At 44.3% G+C, this 27,318-nt stretch overlaps 1 protein-coding gene across 1 annotated transcript; it reads right to left on the minus strand.

Moving 5' to 3' along the window:
- LOC106580294 (pleckstrin homology domain-containing family A member 2) lies at window positions 1-26,972 on the minus strand. The gene is made up of 12 exons (XM_014161145.2): window positions 26,590-26,972; window positions 24,927-25,089; window positions 24,606-24,662; window positions 24,452-24,500; window positions 16,885-16,982; window positions 11,531-11,659; window positions 11,296-11,397; window positions 3,642-3,710; window positions 3,256-3,326; window positions 3,105-3,168; window positions 2,339-2,416; window positions 1-2,179 (listed from the first exon to the last, which is right to left on the minus strand). The coding sequence occupies exons 2-12, from the start codon at window positions 25,065-25,067 to the stop codon at window positions 1,727-1,729; spliced, it is 1,311 nt and encodes a 436-aa protein (XP_014016620.1). The 5' UTR covers window positions 25,068-25,089; window positions 26,590-26,972; the 3' UTR covers window positions 1-1,726.
- Window positions 26,973-27,318: the final 346 nt, after the last annotated feature.

Raw genomic sequence — 27,318 nt, forward strand, 5'->3', positions numbered from 1 at the left:
TAAGAATTCATCCTTTAATCAAGTAAGGTCCCGCACACCCCCACAAAATGTTGGTGCGCCCCTAGTTTGGGAACAGCTGCTCTGCAAGTAAATCAAAATTCCATTTTGGGCTCTCTGATAACATTTTATGGGAAAATCAATTCAAACGGAACTTCCTCTGCTGACTTGCTGAATATGCATCTTACAGTAGGGCTGTGATTGATTAATGATCTATAATGTCAATTTCTATGTATAAAATGGATCATATAGTGAAAAGTACTAGAGAGAGCCCAATCTGGACATTTTACTTGTTTGAAGAGTGTCACAAACAATATGTAAAAAAAAAATAAGCAAAACCAAAAAGGGTAGTTTTGAGATATGAATGTGAAAATGAGTATTACAGAATCTAGACATACTCCATATGTTAGAGAACACTATAAGGACTATAATGACACCAAGATGTTGTCTGTATCATGTACGGTTCACAGATCATAGGGCAGTATTGTAATATTCCGTCGATAGCAAAACACATATTAGACCATACTCTTCGGTCCTTTAAAAACCTGCTGTATGTAAAATAGTGTGCTTCAGCTTGGAAAATAAATTCATGTGACTCTGGATGACAACATGTTTGTTTCCAACATTATTGCTGTTTTGCTAAAGAAGTTAAATCCGCTTCGTGCTTTGTTTCCTCGTGATACTGGTATCATCCCAGCCATAATGTATAGGTCTAAAAATGGCCACTTTTATCAAAATAATTGTTTGTGATACAAATGTAAAAAGCATGTCAGACATCATTCCTCCCAATGAAGTTACAATGTGAGAATTGCTAGAACAATCTGAGACACCCAAAATATTTCCACTCCCTCTGGAGTAGTAAATCCTTTGCATTCGAGTAAGAGAATGAGGCTAGCGGAAAAGTGTGCAGAAATACCATAAAAGGTGCAATTGGGATTAGTCTAACAAGGGAACAACATTGTCTACAGAGACAAGCAGAGCCACAGACACGAACATCGTCACTATTCTATGACCAGGTTATGGATTGAATGGGACTCTTGGGTTGCGTCCCACCATATTCATTATATAGTGTACTTACTACCTTTGACTAGTGCCCATAAGGCTCTGGTCAAAAGTACTGCATGATATAGTGAATTAGGGTGCCAATTTGGACATACTGTAGATTTGGTTAATACAGGTAAAAGACCAGCTGACTAATACTATTAGAGGGTATTTGGTAGACAGACCAGGCTCCAACACAATACAAACCATCTCAGTACATGGGAGAACTACATTCAGGTTTTAAGAGGAAATCGTACAACACATAACTTAACCCTTCGCAGTCTACCAGACACTCCAACACTGATAACCCCTCCCAGTCTCTCCGAATAACCCTTTATACCAGAAGCCCACAGCCACTACTAACACACCCCTCACTGAGAGAACACATCCAGGAACCCCAATTTGCGTCACTACCCTCCCCCACCAACAGGGGGCCACAGGCCTCCAGAGAGAGAGATGGATGGGGGGCTACTTCAGCAAACAGCCCACAGCAGCCACAGCAGTCACAGCCACAGCAGCAGGCCTATGGAACTCTCAGAGGAGAGTGGCTGGGGGAGGGAAGGTTTAGTCTTTCAAAGGGAAAAGCACTCAATCAAGTGTCATTGTTGCTCTAGATATTGGTTCTAGATATTGGTGGTTCTACATATTGTTAGATCCAGAGTTCTGTTGGTTCTAGACGTGGTTGGTTCTAGACGTCGGTGGTGCGGATGCCATCGTGGTCCAGGCTGAAAGGGAAGCTGCGGTCTGTGGGGGGCTGAGGCTGAGAGCGGTGTCTCCTCCGGCTGCTGGAGGGGCCTGGGGCTATGGGGCCTGGGCAGACTGGGACCCCCACACCACTGGCTGGAGCTGAGACCCCTGGTGGGGTGGGAGTGGGGAGGGAGGATAAAGATGAGGAGGTGGAGAGAGAGAGAGAGGAGAGGCTGGGCAGCAGAGAGCTAAAGGGACCGTCCTTATCTAGTATGCCCAGTGCGGGAGCCTCTCTTTGGGGTACGGGGGTCCAGGGCTGCCACCCTGGGGCCACGGACCATGACTTCAGTAAAGGGGGTCTCTTGTCATCTCCCTGACGACCACGGAGAACAGAGGGTTGGTGGGAGGAGTTACCATGGCAATACAGAGAGGAGGGACGTGTGAATGCAGAGCTCTGAGAGGGAAAGAAAAAAGAGAGACACCATTTTGTGATTCCCCAACTGAATCAGAATTCCTCATCTCCCTGTTGTGCAATGACAATTGTATGGGCGTGGATGCAGGACCACTAATAGTACTGGTCGGAACTGTAAGTGGAATTTAAATCCACCTTTACCTTGCCCGGGCCTCTGAAGTCCTGTATCTTCCCCTCAATGTCTCTGATCCAGCCCTGCATGTCCTCTGGAGTGTCTGTCTGCAACAAAACCAGCACACGCTTACACATTATGCTTATACAACAAAGTAAGCACACACACAGTTACCTCTCTCTGATCTAAGGCCCCTGCCCCTAGTCAGCTGTTCTCCCATGGGGGGACAAGAGATGTTGTTTTATGGTTAGGGTTTGTACAAACTTTCCGTTTGTCCAAAAACAGAACTAAGGCCACACATGAGCAACAGAGCATAAAACCAGAAAGTAGTCAACATAGAGGGAAGCCCAGCTGACCACACACACACACACACACACACACACGCACACACGCACACACGCACACACACACACACACACACCTTTATTTGAGAACTTTCAGGACTTGTTTGACCATTAAAAATCATATTTTCTTTAACCCCAGGCAGGTAGCCTAGCAGTTAGAGCGTTGGACCAGTAACCAAAAGGTCGCTGGTTCAAATACCCGAGTTGACCAGGTGAAAAATCTGTCGATGTGCCCTTGAGCAAAGCACCAAACCCTAATTTGCTCCAGGAGTGCCGTACTACTATGGCTGACCCTGTAAAACAACACTTTTTTTTAACCTTAACCCTAAACCCCAAAACCCTAAACCTTAATCTTAAAGTTCTTGTTTTCCTACCTTGTACAGACATTTGGGTGAATTGTTAGGACATTGGGGTCCTGATGAGGTAGGAAAACAAGTACACACTCACTTACCTGGACGTAGAAAACCCTGGAGCTGGTGATAATCTCAAACAGGTTATCCCTCATCAGCAGGTCCCTGACAGAGAGATGACTAGGTAAAACAGCGAGCTTGTGTGTGTGTGTATTAGATTAGATAGATTAAATAGATATGTGTGACTCTCACCCAGATTTGACCAGACATTCATGGACCTTCTGAATGTCTCTCAGAAGAACCGCTCTTAGCGGCTCCTTATGCTGAAATACATATCAAATACAGGTTACACACACATGCCATCGTGCATCAGAGAAACACCGAGCTTTACTCTGTTCCACTGACAGAAACACATCTGTCACACAGGACACTGAAACACACACCACACCAAAGCAGAAACAAAGACTTAAACATGGAGGACACATGTTTTTCCCACAATGTATTGTCTTGGTTTGAATTTACTCCCCAAAGCCATTTGAGGACATCTGTAATTACAACCCACTGTAGTTTAAACAGCAACAGTTACCACCCAGAGCCACTCACAGAGAGAGGAGAGGAGAGACAGGATATGACCTCACCGTCTCACACTTGTAGTAACTGACAGAATTGTTGTCCAGCATGAAGAAACGCCTTTTCCAGCTTTTCCTCTGAAACATACAACTGATTAGTTCAAAAGTGTGTGTGTGTGTGTGTAGGCCTGTATCGGTCATGACATTTCATCAGCCGGTGATTGTCAAGCAAATAACTGTCGGTCTCTCGGGTAACTTACCATTAATTAACATAAACACATTTAGCATCTCCTGGCTTCCAAGCATAGCCTACAAGCCATTTTAAAAAGTCTAATAAAACCATGTAATATAGCCTATACAATAAATCCATTATTTTAGACAGGTCTAAAGAAGCATGATATGAAGAAAATGTAGTCTATTTCAGAAGAAAATAATAGCATACTCTGAGTGGTCCACACACACACACACATACATACATACTCGGTCCTGATGTGGCTATGCCAAATGGCTGTGGGCTACACTAGTTCATTTACCAGACAAGATTTGTTTATAATTCCGTGGCATTATTTTAGTATGAAGAATACAATTGAACAAAGCTGAATAAAATATAAATAGTGTGCACATTAGGCTATTCTATGTTGAGTGGTTAACAAAGAAATAGGTACTCCTATATGCTTAATTTAGAGTTATTAATCTAACTTTAGTTGTTCTACAAATGTTGGGCTCTATGTTTTGAATACATTTAAGGCTGCATGATGAGACTAATGATGATTTGAAAAAAGCTTCAAAGGCATGAGCTCTTCTTTGTTTTTTGGCAGGTTGTACACACTCCAACAGTCTCTCATTCACAATTTGAAAAGTACTTGATAATGCCTCGAATTTCGCGCCGGCATCCCCTTTGTGGCCGTAATGCACCCTAAAACATCCATGCCTTTTGCGACCCGGAGTGCTGCGTTGTGCCCTTCTCCCTGAGTGTGCTGTGCAATCTGAAGCCTCTCTGTCATGTGATTGGGTCTTTCTCACAGGCTACAAGTAGAGACAGACACATCAGGGACGCAACTGTGTGTGTCCTTATCCAATTCCGAGGTGAATATTGAAGATATTGGATGAACTGTCCACATTTACAGTTCATCAGCCAACAAGATGAGTAGGCCTAACGAACAGCAAAAGCACTAGCCTATGTGAATCTACTATCCCCCATAGCACAAAAGTCTACCTATTCTATTCTGTGCAAGAAATAAATATTCCAAACATAGTCTGGAACAGTTGTGGGATGTGATAGATCCCAAATGAATACAACCACTAGCATCAACAATCCTTTTTAATGCAATGTGGCTGACACAATATCAGAACGTTTAGCTTAAAATGTTGATAAACTATTAGGCTATTTCTTCACATTATAAGCGCAGCAATGCGCACAAGGTAGTAGTCTATAAGCGCGAATGTTCCATTAGCGAAAAACACCATTATCAAAAGTGACCGCAAATGCAATTATGTGTGTAATGCTTTTATTATAAAGGTGCATTTTTATGATGAAAATTAACTTTCCCAAACATATAGTCACACACCTCATGTAGCCTAGCCCATAGGCCTATATATTTTAATAAGGTTTGTATCACAACTAAAGTTGCCAAATAACTTCTTAAAATGAAACACATTAATCCGCTTTACATGGGGTGTAGAGCCTAACTTGTGTGTGTGTGTGTGTGTATATATATATATACACATATACATATACACACATACACACATACATACATACATACATACATACATACATACATACATACATACATACATACATACATACATACATACATACATACATACACACACAAGCTAGGATCTACACCCCATGTAAAGCGGATTAATGTTCTTCATTTTAAGAAGTTATTTGGCAACTTTAGTTGTGATAGAAACCTTATTAAAATATACTGCTCAAAAAAATAAAGGGAACACTTAAACAACACAATGTAACTCCAAGTCAATCACACTTCTGTGAAATCAAACTGTCCACTTAGGAAGCAACACTGATTGCCAATAGATTTCACATGCTGTTATGCAAATAGAATAGACAACAGGTGGAAATTATAGGCAATTAGCAAGACACCCCCAATAAAGGAGTGGTTCTGCAGGTGGGGACCACAGACCACTTCTCAGTTCCTATGCTTCCTGGCTGATGTTTTGGTCACTTTTGAATGCTGGCGGTGCTTTCACTCTAGTGGTAGCATGAGACGGAGTCTACAACCCACACAAGTGGCTCAGGTAGTGCAGCTCATCCAGGATGGTACATCAATGCGAGCTGTGGCAAGAAGGTTTGCTGTGTCTGTCAGCGTAGTGTCCAGAGCATGGAGGCGCTACCAGGAGACAGGCCAGTACATCAGGAGATGTGGAGGAGGCTGTAGGAGGGCAACAACCCAGCAGCAGGACCGCTACCTCTGCCTTTGTGCAAGGAGGTGCAGGAGGAGCACTGCCAGAGCCCTGCAAAATGACCTCCAGCAGGCCACAAATGTGCATGTGTCTGCTCAAACGGTCAGAAACAGACTCCATGAGGGTGGTATGAGGGCCCGACGTCCACAGGTGGGGGTTGTGCTTACAGCCCAACACCGTGCAGGACGTTTGGCATTTGCCAGAGAACACCAAGATTGGCAAATTCGCCACTGGCGCCCTGTGCTCTTCACAGATGAAGCAGGTTCACACTGAGCACATGTGACAGACGTGACAGAGTCTGGAGACGCCGTGGAGAACGTTCTGCTGCCTGCAACATCCTCCAGCATGACCGGTTTGGCGGTGGGTCAGTCATGGTGTGGGGTGGCATTTCTTTGGGGGGGCCGCACAGCCCTCCATGTGCTCACCAGAGGTAGCCTGACTGCCATTAGGTACCGAGATGAGATCCTCAGACCCCTTGTGAGACCATATGCTGGTGCGGTTGGCCCTGGGTTCCTCCTAATGCAAGACAATGCTAGACCTCATGTGGCTGGAGTGTGTCAGCAGTTCCTGCAAGAGGAAGGCATTGATGCTATGGACTGGCCCGCCCGTTCCCCAGACCTGAATCCAATTGAGCACATCTGGGACATCATGTCTCGCTCCATCCACCAACGCCACGTTGCACCACAGACTGTCCAGGAGTTGGCGGATGCTTTAGTCCAGGTCTGGGAGGAGATCCCTCAGGAGACCATCCGCCACCTCATCAGGAGCATGCCCAGGCGTTGTAGGGAGGTCATAGAGGCACGTGGAGGCCACACACACACTACTGAGCCTCATTTTGACTTGTTTTAAGGACATTACATCAAAGTTGGATCAGCCTGTAGTGTGGTTTTCCACTTTAATTTTGAGTGTGACTCCAAATCCAGACCTCCATGGGTTGATAAATTGGATTTCCATTGATTATTTTTGTGTGATTTTGTTGTCAGCACATTCAACTATGTAAAGAGAAAAGTATTTAATACGATTATTTCTTTCATTCAGATCTAGGATGTGTTGTTTAAGTGTTCCCTTTATTTTTTTGAGCAGTATATATAGGCCTATGGGCTAGGCTACATGAGGTGTGTGACTATGATTAGAAAATGTCGCAAAAAAAGCATTATTTCTTATGCTGGGCATCATTCACAAGAGATAGTCTGATAGGTGACAATATTAGCCTATTCCTGATTTACTCTAGTCTTTACACATGCTAAATAATATATGTGACATTTGTTTTGATTTAGAATGGACCATTATCATGGACCTGTATCGAAACAGGGGCAGCGGGAAAAAAATACATGTCATCTATGCACTTACAGTGACTGGAGGACGCTTTTCCACATGGTTTATTTTCATGCCAGCCAGGTAGGCTATACTCCCGTTGTAAATATATGCAATGTTCTTAATATTAGGAAAGTTGAGAAATAAATATAGCAGGCCTAGCCTATAGAAAGCTGATGGGAACCTCCTCTTTTTAGTAGAGGCCATCACTCTGTTTTCTCCCGCAATTGCATAGCCTATAGAAATGTTGCACAACATGAGGTCATGGGCTCTTATGAAGTGTTTGATTTGATTTTTGAATGCATTTGCATTGGTGTCAGAGTGATTAGAGGGACAATAGAGTGCTGAGTACCAGGCAGTTAGCACGTTTGGTAGGCTGCTAATGACCAGCAGCAGCAAAGTTTGGAGAAGCCTAATTACTGTGACTAAACGGTCATGTGGAATTTGACTGCCTTCATGACTCGTGGCCGCCGGTGTGATGGTAATACGATCACCGCACCAGCCCTATGTATATAGCAACGTGCATGCTCAGCCTACCTGAGGATCTGTCTTTTTCAGAAATCTATTTCCTGTGTTTGACGGGTCGAAAATCCAATTGTCACCAATCTCGCTGGATTGGTTGCTTTCATTTTTTCCAGTTAACTTTACGAGCGCAGTAAATGTTTAGTAATGACCTGTCAAACACACCCCGGTAAATACTAAAGCTTAGTCTGGGATTTAACGCATCTTCTCAACACTTACATCACAAAAGATAAAGTTATTTTGATGGGTGTACATTTTTTGTGAAATTGAAAAACTTTATAATTTAATACAATTGAAATGTTTACAAATGAGATGAGCCGAAATGAAAGCAACTTCTGAAAATGAACACTCGGTTTATAGTGATATTATGTCTGATCTCACAAACAATGTAAAGTACACTACTGTATACAGTGTATTTGGAAAGTATTCAGACCCCTTGAATTTTTCCACATTTTGTTACGTTACAGCCTTATTCTAAAATTGATTACATTTATTTATTTCCTCATCAATCTACACACAATACTCCATAACGACAAAGTGAAAACCGGGTTTTTAGATATTTATGCAAATTTATTCAAACCAAAAAACGGAAATATCACATTTACAAGTATTCAGACCCTTCATTGAATACTTTGTTGAAGCACTTTTGGCAGTGATTACAGCTTCGAGTCCTCTTGGGTATGAATCTACAAGCTTCGTGTACCTGTATTTGGGGAGTTTCTCCCATTCATCTCTGCAGATCCTCTCAAGTTCTGTCAGGTTGGATAGAGAGCATCGCTGCACAGCTATTTTCAGGTCTCTCCAGAGAGGTTAGATCGGGTTAAAGTCCGGGCTCTGGCTGGGCCGCTCAAGGACATTCAGAGACTTCTGAAGCCACTCCTGCATTGCATTGGCTGTATGCTTAGGGTCGTTGTCCTGTTGGAAGGTAAACCTCCAGTCTGAGGTCCTGAGAGCTCAGGAGCAGGTTTTCATCAAGGGTCTCTCTACTTTGCTCCGTTCATCTTTGTCTCGATCGTGACAAGCCTCCCAGTCCCTGGTGCTGAAAAACATCCCCACAGCATGATGCTGTCACCACCATGCTTCACCGTAGGGATGATGCCAGGTTTACTCCAGATGTGATGCTTGGCATTCAGGCCAAAGAGTACAATGGTTTCATCAGACCAGAGAATCTTGTTTCTCATGGTCTGAGAGTCCTTCAGGTGCCTTTTGGCAAACTCCCAACAGGCTGTCATGTGCCTTTTACTGGGGAGTGGCTTCAGTCAGGCCACTACCATAAAGGCCTGATTGGTGGAGTGCTGCAAAGATGGTTGTCCTTCTGGAAGGTTCTCCCATCTCCACTGAGGAACTCTATAGCTCTGTTAGAGTTACCATCAGGTTCTTGGTCACCTCCCTGACCAAGGAACCTTCTCCCCCGATTGATCAGTTGGGCTGGGCAGCCAGCTCTAGGAAGAGTCTTGGTGGTTCCAAACTTCTTCCATTTAAGAATGATGGAGGCCACTGTGTTCTTGGGGACCTTCAATGCTGCAGAAACGTTTTGGTACCCTTCCCCAGATCTGTGCTTCGACACAATCCTGTCTCGGAGCTCTACGGACAATTCCTTCGACCTCATGGCTTGGTTTTTGCTCTGACATGCACTGTCAACTGTGGGACCTCATATAGACAGGTGTACCTTTACAAATCATGTCCAATCAATTGAATTTACCACAGATGGACTCCAATCAAGTTGTAGAAACATCTCAAGGATTATCAATGGAAACAGGATGCATCTGAGCTCAATTGAGTTACATAGAAATGGGTCTGAATACTTATGTAAATAAGGTCTGTTTTTTTTATTTTAATAAATGTGCAAACATTTCTAAAAACATGTTTTCTCTATGTCATTATGGGGCATTGTGTGTAGATTGAGGGACAAAGTGATTCAATCAATTTTAGAATAAGGCTATAAAGTAACAAAATGTGGAAAAAGTCAAGGGGTCTGAATGCTTTCCGAATGCACTGTACATACACAAAAGTATGTGTACACCCTTTCAAATTAGTGGATTCAGCTATTTCATCCAGACCAGTTGCTGACAGGTATATAAAATCAGCTCAGTGACCTTTAACGTGGCACCGTCATAGGATGCCACCTTTCCAACAAGTCAGTTCGTCAAATGTCTGCCCTGCTTGAGCTGCCCCGGTCAAATGTAAGTGCTGTTATTGTGAAGTGGAAACGTCTACGAGCAACAGCGGCACAGCCTCAAAATGGTAGGCCATACAACCTCACAGAATGGGACTGCTGAAACGAGGAACGCGTAAAAATCATCTGTCATCGGTTGCAACACTCACTACAGAGTTCCAAACTGCCTCTGGAAGCAACGTCAGCACAAGAACTGTTAGTCGGGAGCTTCACCATCCTTCACTAAGATCACCATGCGCAATGCCAAGCGTCGGCTGGACTGGTGTAAAGCTCGCCTCCATTGGACTCTGGAGCAGTGGAAACGCATTGTCTGGAGTGATCACGCTTCTACATCTGGCAGTCCAACGGACAAATCTGGGTTTGGCGGATGCCAGGAGAACGCTACCTGCCGAATGCATAGTGCCAACTGTAAAGTTTGGTGGAGGATGAATAATGCTCCGAGGCTGTTTTTCATGGTTCGGGCTAGGCCCCTAGGTTCCAGTGAAGTGAAATCTTAATGCTACAGCATACAATGACATTCTAGACGATTCTGTGCTTCCAACTTTGTGGCAAGTTTGGGGAAGGCCTTATCCTGTTTCAGCATGACAATGCCCCCGTGCACAAAGCGAGGTCCATACAGAAATGGTTAGTAGAGATCGGTGTGGAAGAATTTGACTGGCATGCACAGAGCCCTGACCTCAACCCCATCGAACACCTTTGGGATGAATTGGAACTCCGACTGCGAGCCAGGTCTAAATCGCCCAACCTCACTAATGCTCGTAGCTGAATGGAAGCAAGTCCCTGCAGCAATGTTCCAACATCGAGTGGAAAGTCTTCCCAGAAGAGTGGAGGCTGTTGTAGCAGCAAATGGGGGTACAACTCCATATTAATGCCCATGATTTTGGAATGAGATAATTGTCGAGCAGGTAGACCTACACAGAGCAAGTTGTGGTTACAGCCCTATGCCACCCGTTTATGTTAATCTATTCAAATACACCCAGTGTATTTATGCAAATGAGGCACAACATATTTTTACAAATACCTAATACCATTATAAAATGTATATGAGTAAATAAAAGTGAAATTTTACAATAAATTGAAGACCTGAATTCCCACCAAAATCCCTGAAGTTCATTATTTGTCCGTGGCAGTAAAATGTTTTGTGCTATAATTCTGTCAATATCTGATGGATTATAAAAATTCCAAAAGGTTTGGAGTATCTTCATCCATTGTCCAACTGTTGCATTTATTAAAACCTTTGAACAATTTTGATGACCGTTGCTAGTGTGCGTTTGTACTCACCATGTTACCCTGTTTGACACAGTAGCCACACCTCAGCACGCCTGGTCTACTGCCTACAGTGTTGACCTTCCTGTCCCCTACCTCCATCTCCTCCCCCTCATTCTGCAACACACACACAATCATCATTATTATCACCATCACTGTACATCATCATCCTCCATTGTCATCACCACCATTATCACAATCACCAACACGGTCACCATGGCAATGGTGCGTTTGGACTAGAACATAGTACCTGGTACATGGGGGTGTGCACCACCACTCCCCCGATGATCTCAGTCTTATAGGCCTGCCTCTTACCCCCTGCCTCACCGGTTACCATAGAAACCTCTGTCCTGGGCTGGAGAGGTCCAGCTTTCGGGACCTACAGAAAACAACAGTTTGAGCATTAAGTCAAACCCATAGCTAGCATTTAGCATTTATCCAACAATACATTATCATTAACTTTCACTTATTGATAAACCATGAAACTATAATATAACATATTTCTGGAGTGATAAACAAGATATGTGAGATAAACATGGCCCACATGTAGGCCTACAGGGTTTCTTCAGGGGGAGCCAAAGAGGAAGTGGAATAGAGAGAGCATCTGTGTTTCCTGTGTGAGAGCAGGTGACAATACAGAAGAAACAGAGTAGCACCACACTCTAGCCTCACAGAGCCAAACACAGTGATGACTATTGGGTCACAGGTCCCAATAATTTCTCCTTTCTCCCGAAGTGTGCACTTGTTCACCTCCTTTCATGGATTGAAAACAAAATGACTGGTATATGAAAACTCCCACTAGGCCGTGCCTATACCAATCCAATGCTTAAACATTTGTGTGAAGTGGTGAACAAGTACACACTTCAGGAGAAAAAGAGAGAGAGAAAAGAGATTATTGGGATGTAATCACTAACTGCTGTTCTCAGCCTTCTGTAGTGGTGTGGAGGGGAGGAGTTACAGGCCTTATGACCTCCATGACTCAGCATTAAACTCTCTGACCCCCCCCCCCCAAAAAATGTGTGGTCGAGAAGTTTACATGTGTGTGTTCTATAGTGCAGCTCCACAGCACAAACATCAGCAGTCTGTTAAAACAGTGTTTGTGGAAAGCTGGCTGGATATAAGTTTCAACACACACACTTTTCTTACCTAAATGTAAATATGACCCCGTACATTGACTCGGTACTCCCTGTACATAGACTCGTTATTGTTATTTTATTGTGTTACTTTTTTTACTTTAGTTTATTTAGCAAATATTTTCTTACTATGCATTGTTGGTTAAGGGCTTGTTCGTAAGAATTTCACGGTAAGGTCTGTTGTGTTCGACGCATGTTACAAATAACATTTGATTTGATATGAATCTGCTATCTGAAACCTCAAAACAACTCCCACTGTCCTGTTTCACCATTTCCTCATATTTTAGTGTGTGTGTGTGTGTGTGTGTGTGCTCCAACAGTGCAGTAATATCTAATACACAACAACAGTTGCAGGAGCCTACAAGGTAAAAATAACCATTCAACCAGTTTTGAGAAGAGAAAACTGAACATTCAGCTCCATACCACTTCATTGTAAAGTGCATGGGTGCCAATATATTACAGCACAACTGTATGCACGAAGTAAACAGCAATGTTAGGCCCATTTCCACAATAACCAAGAGTAGTGAAATGCAAAAATAAACTTCTCCGGTCTTTCTGATTCTCAGCAATCAGGTTGTAGCTATTGAAGCGCATCCGTGCAGATTTTTCAATTTTTTTTATTTCACCTTTATTTAACCAGGTAGGCAAGTTGAGAACAAGTTCTCATTTACAACTGCGACCTGGCCAAGATAAAGCAAAGCAGCTTGACACATACAACACAGAGTTACACATGGAGTAAAACAAATATACAGTCAATAATACAGTAGAAACATAAGTCTATATACAATGTGAGCAAATGAGGTGAGAAGGGAGGTAAAGGCAAAACAAGGCCATGGTGGCGAAGTACATACAATATAGCAAGTAAAACACTGGAATGGTAGATTTGTAGTGGAAGAAAGTGTAAAGTAGAAATAGAAATAATGGGGTGCAAAGGAGCTAAATAAATAAATACAGTAGGGGAAGAGGTAGTTGTTTGGGCTAAATTATAGATGGGCTATGTACAGGTGCAGTAATCTGTGAGCGGCTCTGACAGCTGGTGCTTAAAGCTCGTGAGGGAGATAAGTGTTTCCAGTTTCAGAGATTTTTGTAGTTCGTTCTAGTCATTGGCAGCAGAGAACTGGAAGGAGAGGCGGCCGAAGGAGGAATTGGCTTTGGGGGTGACCAGTGAGATATACCTGCTGGAGCGCGTGCTACAGGTGGGTGCTGCTATGGTGACCAGCGAGCTGAGATAAGGGGGGACTTTACCTAGCAGGGTCTTGTAGATGACCTGGAGTCAGTGGGTTTGGCGACGAGTATGAAGCGAGGGCCAGCCAACGAGAGCGTATAGGTCGCAGTGGTGGGTAGTATATGGGGCTTTGGTGACAAAACGGATGGCACTGTGATAGACTGCATCCAATTTATTGGGTAGGGTATTGGAGGCTATTTTGTAAATGACATCGCTGAAGTTGAGGATCGGTAGGATGGTCAGTTTTACGAGGGCATGTTTGGCAGCATGAGTGAAGGATGCTTTGTTGCGAAATAGGAAGCCAATTCTAGATTTAACTTTGGATTGGAGATGTTTGATGTGAGTCTGGAAGGAGAGTTTACAGTCTAACCAGACACCTAGGTATTTGTAGTTGTCCACATATTCTAAGTCAGAACCGTCCAGAGTAGTGATGCTGGACGGGCGGGCAGGTGCAGGCAGCGATCGGTTGAAGAGCATGCATTTAGTTTTACTTGTTTTTAAGAGCAGTTGGAGGCCACGGAAGGAGAGTTGTATGGCATTGAAGCTCGTCTGGAGGGTTGTTAACACAGTGTCCAAAGAAGGGCCAGAAGTATATAGAATGGTGTCGTCTGCATAGAGGTGAATCAGAGACTCACCAGCAGCAAGAGCGACATCATTGATGTATACAGGGAAAAGAGTCGGCCCAAGAATTGAACCCTGTGGCACCCCCATAGAGACTGCCAGAGGTCCGATTTGATACACAGAACTCTATCAGAGAAGTAGTTGGTGAACCAGGCGAGGCAATCATTTGAGAAACCAAGACTATTGAGTCTGCCGATGAGGATGTGGTGGTTGACAGAGTCGAAAGCCTTGGCCAGGTCAATGAATACGGCTGCACAGTATTGTTTCTTATCGATGGCGGTTAAGATATCGTATAGGACCTTGAACGTGGCTGAGGTGCACCCATGACCAGCTCTGAAACCAGATTGCATAGCGGAGAAGGTGCGGTGGGATTCGAAATGGTCGGTAATCTGTTTGTTGACTTGGCTTTCGAAGACCTTAGAAAGGCAGGGTAGGATAGATGTAGGTCTGTAGCAGTTTGGGTCAAGAATGTCCCCCCCCCCCTTTGAAGAGGGGGATGACCGCAGCTGCTTTCCAATCTTTGGGAATCTCAGACGACACGAAAGAGAGGTTGAACAGGCTAGTAATAGGGGTTGCAACAATTTTGGCAGATCATTTTAGAAAGAAAGGGTCCAGATTGTCTAGCCCGGCTGATTTGTAAGGGGTCCAGATTTTGCAGCTCTTTCAGAACATCAGCTGACTGGATTTGGGAGAAGGAGAAATGGGGAAGGCTTGGGCGAGTTGCTGTGGGGGGTTCAGTGCTGTTGACCGGGGTAGGGGTAGCCAGGTGGAAAGCATGGCCAGCCGTAGAGAAATGCTTATTGAAATTCTCAATTATAGTGGATTTATCGGTGGTGACAGAGTTTCCTATCCTCAGTGCAGTGGGCAGCTGGGAGGAGGTGCTCTTATTCTCCATGGACTTTACAGTGTCCCAGAACTTTTTTGAGTTTGTGTTGCAGGAAGCAAATTTCTGATTGAAAAAGCTAGCCTTGGCTTTTCTAACTGCCTATATTGGTTTCTAACTTCCCTGAAAAGCTGCATATCACGGGGGCTGTTCGATGCTAATGCAGAACGCCACAGGATGTTTTTGTGTTGGTTAAGGGCAGTCAGGTCTGGAGAGAACCAAGGGCTATATCTGTTCCTGGTTCAACATTTTTGGTGGTCTTCCTAAGCCAGGATACAGACACGGCTAGGACATCCGGGTTGGCAGAGTGTGCTAAAGCAGTGAATAAAACAAACTTAGGGAGGAGGCTTCTAATGTTAACATGCATGAAACCAAGGCTATTGCGGTTACAGAAGTCATCAAAAGAGAGCGCTTGGGGAATAGGAGTGGAGCTAGGAACTGCAGGGCCTGGATTCACATCTACATCGCCAGAGGAACAGAGGAGGAGTAGGATAAAGGTACAGCTAAAAGCTATGAGAATTGGTCGTCTAGGACGTCCGGAACAGAGAGTAAAAGGAGCAGGTTTCTGGGGGCGATAAAATAGCTTCAAGGTATAATGTACAGACAAAGGTATGGTAGGATGTGAATACAGTGGAGGTAAACCTAGGCATTGAGTGATGATGAGAGAGATATTGTCTCTAGAAACATAATTGAAACCAGGTGATGTCATCACATGTGTGGGTGGTGGAACTGAAAGGTTGGATAAGGTATAATGAGCAGGGCTAGAGGCTCTACAGTGAAATAAGCCAATAAACACTAACCAGAACAGCAATGGACAAGGCATATTGACATTAAGGAGAGGCATGCTTAGCCGAGTGATCATAAGGGTCCAGTGAGTAGTGAGGTTGGTTGGGATCACGGCGATTCAGACAGCTAGCCGGGCCATGGGTAGCAAGCTGGCAGAAGATGGTCTGTGATACTCTGTGAGTGCCAAAGGTGACACCATTGGTTCTAAAGTGGTTTGGCAAAATTCGTTACGTGTCTTTTCTGGGGTCTTTCACATCTCAAAATAGGATGCTGCCCCTTTAAAACAAACATTCCAAAATAGACATTGACTGGCTAGCCAAGACCAATGCTAGGTGTCTTTTTGTATCTTTCTTTATACAGACTATCAACAGTAGCCAGCATATTGCTAATATGTTCACTATTGAAAGTTTACTTTTGTAAATCACTTTCCCTAAAATAAATAAGCTCAGCGAGTAGATTGATGGGCGCTTATTTTTGCTCAGGACTGCTCGCATCTGCGTTGTGAATGTAGCCATCAACTTCTGTACTGCTCGAGAAGTGGTGACTCGCGGGAGCGTAGTGGTGCTTGAATGAACGGCCAATCATATTGCTCAAATACAAACAGTACAACTTTCTGTGTGTCGTCTTCAATGGTTTTCAATGGTAGACGGCGACAGAGCAGGTAGATGCTGAACTGGAAGGCAAAAATGTGCTGAGAAGTTACTGGCCTGGTTGGTGCTGCTGCTTTGAAAGTGGCGTGAGATTGAAAAGTACTGGGGCAGATGCTGTCTCGCCACATGTTTTCCAGCGGCTCTGGGGAGTGCATTGTCTTGCATCACGCTCATCTGCAACATATGCAGTGCTGGTTGTGGCAACTTAATATCGCTAAGTCTCAGTTTGATGGAACATTATACGTGTTTTGATTAGATGTCTGAATGTAAAAGTTGATTTGATGCTACATGAGTTGGGGTACTCACAGTGATCTTGGTGGCTTTGTTGAGAGCAATGACCCAGTCTCTGAGGTCAGCAGCATCGTTGGCTTGGAGGAAATACCGCCGAGATACTGCATTGATCACTGCAGACATAGTGATATACAGTACTATTTAAAAGTTTGGACACACCTACTCAGTCAAGGGTTTTTCTTTATTTTTGCTATTTTCTACATTGTAGAATAATAGTGAAGACATCAAAACTATGAAATAACACACACACACACACACACACACACACACACACACACACACACACACACACACACACATAATATATAAACCAAAAAAAGTGTTAAACAAATCTAAATATATTTTAGATTTTAGATAATTCAAAGTAGCCACCCTTTGCCTTGAAGACAGCTTTGCACACTTGGCATTCTCTCAACCAGCTTCATCTGGAATGCTTTTCCAACAGTCTTGAAGGAGTTCCCACATATGCAGAGCACTTGTTTGTTGCTTTTCCTCCACTCTGCATTCCAGGTGAAGCTGCGGTCCAACTCAGCCCAAACCATCTCAATTGGGATGAGTTTGGGTGATTGTGGAGGCCAGGTCACCTGAGGCAGCACTCCATCACTCTCTTTCTTGGTAAAATAGCCCTTACACAGCCTGGAGGTGTGTTGGATCATTGTCCTGTTGAAAAACAAATGAGAGTCCCACTAACCAGATGGGATGGCGTATTGCTGCAGAACGCTGTGGTACCCATGCTGGTTAAGTGTGACTTGAATTCTAAATAAATCACTGACAGTGTCACCAGCAAAGCACACCCACACCTCCTCCTCCATGCTTCACGGTGGGAACCACACATGCGGAGATCATCTGTTCACCTACTCTGCATCTCACAAAGACACGGTGGTTGGAAACACCATCTAAAATGTGGACTCAGTCTGTCATCTTTCTTGGCCCAAGCAAGTCTCTTCTGCTTATTGGTGTCCTTTAGTAGTTCTTTGCAACAATTCGACCATGAAGGCCTGATTCACACAGTCTCCTCTGAACAGTTGATGTTACTTGAACTCTGTGACTTTATTTTGATAGCTTATTCGCCGTTAGTCAGCACCTCTACACAAACTTCTATTCTGTGTGTGCGCCAGCTCATGTTTTTTTATCTACTTGAACTCTGTGAAGTATATAAACTCAGCAAAAAAAGAAACATCCTCTCACTGTCAACTGTGTTTATTTTCAGCAAACTTAACATGTGTAAATATTTGTATGAACATAAGATTCAACAACTGAGACATAAACTGAACAAGTTCCATAGACATGTGACTAACAGAAATTGATTGTGTCCCTGAACAAAGGGGGAAAAAAATCAAAATCAAAATCAAAAGTAATAGTCAGTATCTGGTGTGGCAACCAGCTGCATTAAGTACTGCAGTGCATCTCCTCCTTATGGACTGCACCAGATTTGCCAGTTCTTGTTGTGAGATGTTACCCCACTCTTCCACCAAGGCAACTGCAAGTTCCCAGACATTTCTGGGGGGAATGGCCCTAGCCCTCAACCTCCGATCCAACAGGTCCCAGACGTGCTCAATGGGATTAAGATTTTTTTTATTTTTATTATTTCACCTTTATTTAACCAGGTAAGCTAGTTGAGAACAAGTTCTCATTTACAACTGCGACCTGGCCAAGATAAAGCAAAGCAGTGCGACACAAACAACACAGAGTTACACATGGAATAAACAAGTGTACAGTCAATAACACAATAGAAAAAAAGAAAGTCTATATACAGTGTGTGCAAATGGCGTGAGGAGGTAGGCAATAAATAGGCCATAGTAGCGAAGTAATTACAATTGAGCAGAATAACACTGGAGTGATAAATGAGCAGATGATGATGTGCAAGTAGAGATACTGGTGTGCAAAAGAGCAGAAAAGTAAATAAAAACAATATGGGGATGAGGTAGGTAGATTGGGTGGGCTATTTACAGATGAACTATGTACAGCTGCAGCGATCGGTTAGCTGCTCAGATAGCTGATGTTTAAAGTTAGTGAGGGAATAAGTCTCCAGCTTCAGCGATTTTTGCAATTCGTTCCAGTCACTGGCAGCAGAGAACTGGAAGGAATGGCGGCCAAAGGAGGTGTTGGCTTTGGGGATGACCAGTGAGATATACCTGCTGGAGCGTGTGCTACGGGTGGGTGTTGTTATCGTCACCAGTGAGCTGAGATAAGGCGGAGCTTTACCTAGCATAGACTTATAGATGACCTGGAACCAGTGGGTCTGGCGACGAATATGTAGCGAGGGCCAGCCGACTAAGGCATACAGGTCGCAGTGGTGGGTGGTATAAGGGGCTTTGGTAACAAAACGGATGGTACTGTGATAGACTGCATCCAGTTTGCTGAGTAGAGTATTGGAAGCTATTTTGTAGATGACATTGCCGAAGTCGAGGATAGGTAGAATAGTCAGTTTTACTAGGGTAAGTTTGGCGGCGTGAGTGAAGGAGGCTTTGTTGCGAAATAGAAAGCCGATTCTAGATTTGATTTTGGATTGGAGATGTTTAATATGAGTCTGGAAGGAGAGTTTACAGTCTAGCCAGACACCTAGGTATTTGTAGTTGTCCACATATTCTAGGTCAGAACCGTCCAGGGTAGTGATGCTAGTCGGGCGGGCGGGTGCGGGCAGCAAACGGTTGAAAAGCATGCATTTGGTTTTACTAGCATTTAAGAGCAGTTGGAGGCCATGGAAGGAGTGTTGTATGGCATTGAAGCTCGTTTGGAGGTTAGTTAACACAGTGTCCAAAGAAGGGCCAGATGTATACAGAATGGTGTCGTCTGTGTAGAGGTGGATCAGGGAATCACCTGCAGCAAGAGCGACATCATTGATATATATACAGAGAAAAGAGTCGGCCCGAGAATTGCACCCTGTGGTACCCTCATAGAGACTGCCAGAGGTCCGGACAACAGGCCCTCCGATTTGACACACTGAACTCTGTCTGCAAAGTCGTTGGTGAACCAGGTGAGGCAGTCATTTGAGAAACCAAGGCTATTGAGTCTGCCGATAAGAATACGGTGATTGACAGAGTCGAAAGCCTTGGCCAGGTCGATGAAGACGGCTGAACAGTACTGTTTTTTATCGATGGCGGTTATGATAATGTTTGGTACCTTGAGCGTGGCTGAGGTGCACCCGTGACCAGCTCGGAAACCGGATTGCACAGCGGTGAAGGTACTGTGGGATTCGAAATGGTCAGTGATCTGTTTATTAACTTGGCTTTTGAAGACTTCAGAGAGGAAGGGCAGGATGGATATAGGTCTATAACAGTATGGGTCTAGAGTGTCACCCCCTTAGAAGAGGATGACTGCGGCAGCTTTCCAATCTTTAGGGATCTCGGACGATACAAAAGAGAGGTTGAACAGACTGGTTAACAGGGGTTGCAACAATGGCGGTGGATAGTTTTAGAAAGAGAGGGTCCAGATTGTCTAGCCCAGCTGATTTGTACGGGTCCAGGTTTTGCAGCTCTTTCAGAACATCAGCTATCTGGATTTGGGTGAAGGAGAAGCTGGGGAGGCTCGGGCAAGTAGCTGCGGGGGAGGGCGGAGCTGTTGGCCGGGGTTGGGGTAGCCAGGAGGAAAGCATGGCCAGCCATAGAGAAATGCTTATTGAAATTTTCGATTATCATGGATTTATCGGTGGTGACCGTGTTACCTAGCCTCAGAGCAGTGGGCAGCTGGGAGCAGGTGCTCTTGTTCTCCATGGACTTTACAGTGTCCCAAAACTTTTTGGAGTTAGAGCTACAGGATGCAAATTTCTGTTTGGAAAAGCTAGCCTTTGCTTTCCTAACTGACTGTGTGTATTGGTTCCTGACTTCCCTGAACAGTTGCATATCGCGGGGACTATTTGATGCTATTGCAGTCTGCCACAGGATGTTTTTGTGCTGGTCAAGGGCAGTCAGGTTTGGAGTGAACCAAGGGCTATATCTGTTCTTATTTCTACATTTTTTGAAAGGGGCATGCTTATTTAAGATGGTGAGGAAATTACTTTTAAAGACGACCAGGCATCCTCGACTGATGGGATGAGGTCAATATCCTTCCAGGATGCCCGGGCCAGGTCGATTAGAAAGGCCTGCTCGCAGAGTGTTTTAGGGAGCGTTTGACAGTGATGAGGGGTGGTCGTTTGACCGCGGACCCATAGCGGATGCAGGCAATGAGGTAGTGGTCGCTGAGATCCTGATTGAAAACAGCAGAGGTGTATTTGGAGGGCAAGTTGGTCAGGATAATATCTATGAGGGTGCCCATGTTTACGGATTTAGGGTTGTACCTGGTGGGTTCCTTGATGATTTGTGTGAGATTGAGGGCATCTAGCTTAGATTGTAGGACGGCCGGGGTGTCAAGCATGTCCCAGTTTAGGTCATCTAACAGAACGAACTCTGAAGATAGATGAGGGGCAATCAATTCACATACGGTGTCCAGGGCACAGATGGGAGCTGAGGGGGGTCTATAACAGGCGGCAACAGTGAGAGACTTATTTCTGGAGAGATTCATTTTAAAAATTAAAAGTTCCAACTGTTTGGGTATAGACCTGGAAAGTATGACAGAACTTTGCAGGCTAACTCCTCCCCCTTTGGCAGTTCTATCTTGACGGGAAATGTTGTAGTTGGGTTTGGAAATCTCAGAATTTTTGGTGGCCTTCCTTAGCCAGGATTCAGACATGGCAAGAACATCAGGGTTGGCGTAGTGTGCTAAAGCAGTGAGTAAAACAAACTTAGGGAGGAGGCTTCTGATGTTAACATGCATGAAACCAAGGCTTTTTCGATTACAGAAGTCAACAAACGAGAGTGCCTGGGGACACGCAGGGCCTGGGTTAACCTCCACATTACCCAAGGAACAGAGGAGGAGTAGGATGAGGGTACGGCTAAAGGCTATCAAAACTGGTCGTCTAGTGCGTTGGGGACAGAGAATAAAAGGAGCAGATTTCTGGGCGTGGTAGAATAGATTCGGGGCATAAATGTGCAGACAGGGGTATGGTGGGGTGCGGGTACAGTGGAGGTAAGTGATAAGAGAGGTTGCATCTCTGGACGTGCTGGTTATACTGGGTGAGGTCACCGCATGTGTGGGGGGTGGGACAAAGGAGGAATCTGAGGCATGTAGAGTGGGACTAGGGGCTCCACTGTAAACTAAAACAATGATACATATCCTAAACAACAGTATACAAGGCATATTGACATTTGAGACAGACATAAAGCGAGGCAAAAAGCAATCAAACGTGTTGACAACAGCTAATCAACTAAGACAACAGGTAAAATGGCGATGAATGGGCAGAGAGGGTCGGTTAACTACACACAGGGCCTGAGTTCAGGGCTAGGGCCGACAGAGATATATATATATAAACAAAATGGAGTACCGTGACAAATGAACAGTCCAGCAGGCATCAGCTATGTAGCCAAGTGATCATATGGTCCAGTGAACAGCAATAGATGAAACAGGGAAGCCGCGGCGTAGTTGTTACTACGCTAGCACGCCGAAGACACAGTGTTTAAAGTTAGCAGGCCGGGGTAAGTAGAAGCGTCTGCTCCGATGTCCGGCAACAGCCGGTTGAGGGCACAGCGGATGGAATTAAGATCCGGGCTCCTCGCTGGCCATGGCAGAATACTGACATTCCTGTCTTGCAGGAAATCACACACAGAACGAGCAGTATGGCTGGTGGCATTGTCATGCTGGAGGGTCATGTCAGGATGAGCCTGCAGGAAGGGTACCACATGAGGGAAGAGGATGTCTTCCCTGTAACGCACAGCGTTGAGATTGCCTGACAACAAGCAATGACAACAAGCTCTGTCCGATGTTGCTGTGACACACCGCCCCAGACCATGACGGACCCTCCACCTCCAAATCGATCCCGCTCCAGAGTACAGCCCTCGGTGTAACGCTCATTCCTTCAATGATAAACGCAAATCCGACCATCACCCCTGGTGAGACAAAACCGCGACTCGTCAGTGAAGAGCACTTTTTGCCAGTCCTGTCTGGTCCAACAACGGTGGGTTTGTGCCCATAGGCGACGTTGTTGTTGGTGATGTCTGGTGAGGACCTGCTTTACAACAGGCCTACAAGCCCTCAGTCCAGCCTCTCTCAGCCTATTGCGGACAGTCTGAGCACTGATGGAGGGATTGTGCGATCCTGGTGTAACTCGGGCTGTTGTTGTTGCCATCCTGTACCTGTCCCGCAGGTGTGATGTTCGGATGTACCGATCCTGTGCAGGTGTTGTTACACATGGGAGGCCACTGTGAGGACGATCAGCTGTCCGTCCTGTCTCCCTGTAGCGCTGTCTTAGGCGTCTCACAGTATGGACATTGCAATTTATTGCCCTGGCCACATCTGCAGTCCTCATGCCTCCTTGCAGCATGCCTAAGACACGTTCACGCAGATGAGCAGGGACCCTGGACATCTTTTTTTTTTTTTCCAGAGTCAGTAGAAAGGCCTCTTTAGTGTCTCAAGTTTTCATAACTGTGACCTTATTTGTCTACCGTCTGTAAGCTGTTAGTGTCCTAACAACCATTCCACAGGTGCAGGTTCATTAATTGTTTATGGTTCATTGAACAAGCATAGGAAACAGTGTTTAAACCCTTTACAATGAAGATCTGTGAAGTTATTTGGATTTTTACCAATTATCTTTGGAAGACAGGGTCCTGAAAAAGGGACGTTTATTTTTTTGCTGAGTTTATTTGGGCTGCAATTTCTGAGGCTGTTAATTCTAATGAATGTATCCAGTGCAGTAGAGGTGACTATGGGTCTTCCTTTCCTGTGGTGGTCCTCATGAGAGCCAGTTTCATCATCGTGCTTGATGGTTTTTGCGACTGCACTTGAAGAAACTTTCAAAGTTGTTGAAATTTTTCAGATTGACTGACCATGTCTTAAAGTAATGATGGACTGTCGTTTCTCTTTGCTTATTTGAGCTGTTCTTGCCATAATATGGACTTGGACTTTTACTAGATAGGGGTGGTATACAGAAGATAGCCCTATCTTGTTACAACACAACTGATTGGCTCAAATGCAATAAGAAGGAAATAAATTACACAAATTAACTTATCAAGGCACACCTGTTAATTGAAATGCATTGCAGGTGACTACCTCATGAAGCTGGTTGAGAGAATGTCAAGAGTGTGCAAAGCTGTCATCAAGGCAAAGGGTGGCTACTTTGAAGAATCTCAAATATAAAATATAAATTCTATATGTGTTATTTCATAGTTTTGATGTCTTCACTATTATTCTACAATGTAGAAAATAGTAAAAATAAAGAAAAACCCTTGAATGAGTAGATGTGTCCAAACTCTTGACTGGTACTGTACATATAAATATATAATATTATATAGCAATACAGAACATAAATACAGAGGTCACTGCAAAGAGGACAGAACAGGTATGATAAACATAGGAACACATTTTACTGTACGTGTTTCACCAGGGCCATGAGACCACACACACACACACACACACACACACACACACACACACACACACACACACACACACACACACACACACACACACACACACACACACACACACACACACACACACACACACACACACACACACACACACACACACACACACACACACGTTGACTCACCAAAGCAGAACTCAGTCTTGGGCTTCTGTTTCCCTGTGGCCTCGCTCACCTAACCCCCAAACAGAGGAGGAGAAGACAAAAGAGAGAAGATGAGAGTCTGGAATTAGTCAAAAACATTGCCCTTAATAAGTCATCTGTTTTAGGGTGTTGTTACCTTGGAGATATATGTCAGCTGCAGACTCCCGACTGCGTTCGCTCCACTGGGCAGGTTCTACAGGCAGTGATACAACACACCAATGTAATAAACACAGTAACACAACACTCAATATAACAAACACTTCTGCAGGCAGAGATAGTTAAAGACACAGAGAAGCCTTCTACTCCTAGTCTCACTTCCTCTATAGGAGGTGTGTTTCTACTCTGCTAGTGGCGGAACACAACCACTATCTGAACACACTCTGCCCAACTCTGCCTCAGACACATCAGAGATCATGTGTGTTTGTACAGGCAGTATGATGTGCGTGTTTGTGTGTACCTGGGGGTTGTCCATGTACCACAGCAGTGTGTTGCCCTGTGTGTCCAGTATCAAATAGCGTCTCTGGAAGCGGTTGCTGCTCTCTTTCTCCTCGATGTCTAGAAAGCCACACACACGGTTCTGTCTGTCCATGTACGGCATACTGCTGCCTGCTACCACATCACTGAGAGATGGGGGGGGAGGCATGTCACACACACACTCAGCAGTTTTTCATGTGACGTTATTGAGGCAGCCTAGCTAAGCCTAAGGCCCGAGGCTGTGCTGCTAACCAGAGGATTCACCACAGCTGGAAATTATAGACTACTGAACAGATCTGCATACAGGCACATTTCATCTGGCCAGATAGAGAGAGAGAAAGGGGAGGGGCAGAGAGAGAGTGACAAGGGAATGAACATCAGAGGACAACCTAACCTAACTGTCAGAGAGACTGACATGCTGAGGACATAACACCATCATGACATCATCTGTGCAGTTATTGCACCTACCTGGTCACATGAGCATACAAAGACAACTTCCCCTCTGGAACAGGCAATATGAACAACATTTTGTTTTAGGAAATAAAGAAAAACACACATGCAGACACACAGCCAATGATTGGTATAAAACGAATAATATATGTTTGGCATTAAGCATAGCAGCAGTAACCAGTGGTGGAAAAAGTTCTCAATTGTTATACTTGAATAAAAGTAAAGATACCTTAATAGAAAAGGACTCAAGTAAATGTCCCCAAAAGTATCTGGTTTTAAATGTACTTAAGTACAGTGGTGGAAAAAGTACACAATTGTCATACTTGAGTAAAAGTAAAAAGTTAATCCTGTACATCAAACTACTTACATTAAGTAAATCTGACTGCATGATTTACAGACAGCCAGGGCACACTCCAACACAATTGACAAAAGCAGTATTTGTGTTTACTATGTCTGCCAGATCAGAGGCAGTAGGGATGACAATGCATTATATTGATAAGTGCGTGAATTGGACCATATTGCTGTCCTGTCTGAGCATTTGAGTAAAATGTACATATTTTCTTTAGGAACCTAGTGGAGAAAAAGTAAAAGTTGTCCAAATTATAAACAGTAAAGCACAGATACCCAAAAAACTACTTAAGTATTTTTACTTAGTTACTTTACACCACCAGCAGTAACCAAGTCTGAAATTAGGCTACATGTTGGCATAGCTGGAAAACTTAAAGTAGTTATCCATCTTTACTATACATGGTGATTTGTGTGTGATTCCATGCTGATTGTTCCATATAGGCCTGATTCGTGTAAATATTTCATTTTGTTTAAATGCACATTTATTCCCCAAACCAAATGAGGAGATAGATAGATACTTCTACTAGATAGATTGATACTATCTATCTATCTATCTATTGGATCAGATACGGATGGAACCCATCCTGTATCATATATACATGATTTCGTCAGGTGCTCAGTGGGCTTTGTTCCATAGATAAACTGTCTGTCAGTTATTTCACTAGTTGTCGACCCATATGGATAACTTTGTCAGCCAATAAAGCATGATTTAGCATCAGGTTGAGATGACATGAAAGTTTCCTGATTCAATTATCTGCCGACCACAACCCCCACCCCTCCCTCCCTCCCAACAAGACGCGCGCACGCGCACACATACACACGCAGACATAAATTCCGCGAAAACTTACCCGTTTTAGCTGGTCAGTATGCCCGAAGTGGAAGAGTAAAACGCGTCTCACCAGGGTAAAATGGAAGTTTAAACCCGCTGTTACTCCGAGTTTACATGACATAGCCTGACAACTGAAATGTATGTGTGCAGCACCCGAACACCGCTGTGCTTCTTTCCGGGTAGAGCTCGCAATTATAATATATTTTCGACCTAGAACCAACCCCGGAAATGATCTAGTCTCTTGCTCGTTGTTACTGGACAAAAACGACATTAACTACAGTAGCCCATGAAGAACTGCGTTGACTTTAACTCTTGACTGGCGCTGATCTCTCGGTTGTTGCTTCGTGTTTGAATTGTCCTCATGACTGTCATTGTGCTCTGCGCTACAATGTAACTTTCTGCAGCAGCTGTCAATTTAGCCAGCAGATCCGACCCGCTTGCTTACAGCTGCACTAGGGTCGGACAGGCTTGCTGTGTAGATTGACACATTGGAGCAGGTGAGAGATATGGCTCAGAAAACATACCTCAAATCCAGGCATGAGAAATTCGTTTGTACTCCAAATTGTCCCATTATCCCAACTGTTTCTCCAAGGTTTAATAGCAGTGGTTCAATCTTCTTGGTGTAACAGTTGGGATAATGGGACAATTCTCATCCCTGGATTGAGGTACATTTCTGAGCCATGATCATAGTGCAGCTGTAAGCAAGCGGGTAGGATCTGCTGGATACTGTCAACTATGTATTCAATAG

Source organism: Salmo salar, chromosome ssa20, assembly GCF_905237065.1.
Source record: "Salmo salar chromosome ssa20, Ssal_v3.1, whole genome shotgun sequence".
Lineage (NCBI taxonomy): Eukaryota > Metazoa > Chordata > Actinopteri > Salmoniformes > Salmonidae > Salmo > Salmo salar.

Bases quoted from the DNA above. Each gene is read 5' to 3' on its own strand.
- LOC106580294 (XM_014161145.2), bottom strand. From the start codon at position 25,067: ATGCCGTACATGGACAGACAGAACCGTGTGTGTGGCTTTCTAGACATC. The intron at 16,983-24,451 runs GTGAGTCAACGT...CTATGTCTGCAG, and splicing joins CAAGACTGAGTTCTGCTTTG to TGATCAATGCAGTATCTCGG. The intron at 11,660-16,884 runs GTGAGTACCCCA...TGTTTTCTGTAG, and splicing joins ACAAAGCCACCAAGATCACT to GTCCCGAAAGCTGGACCTCT.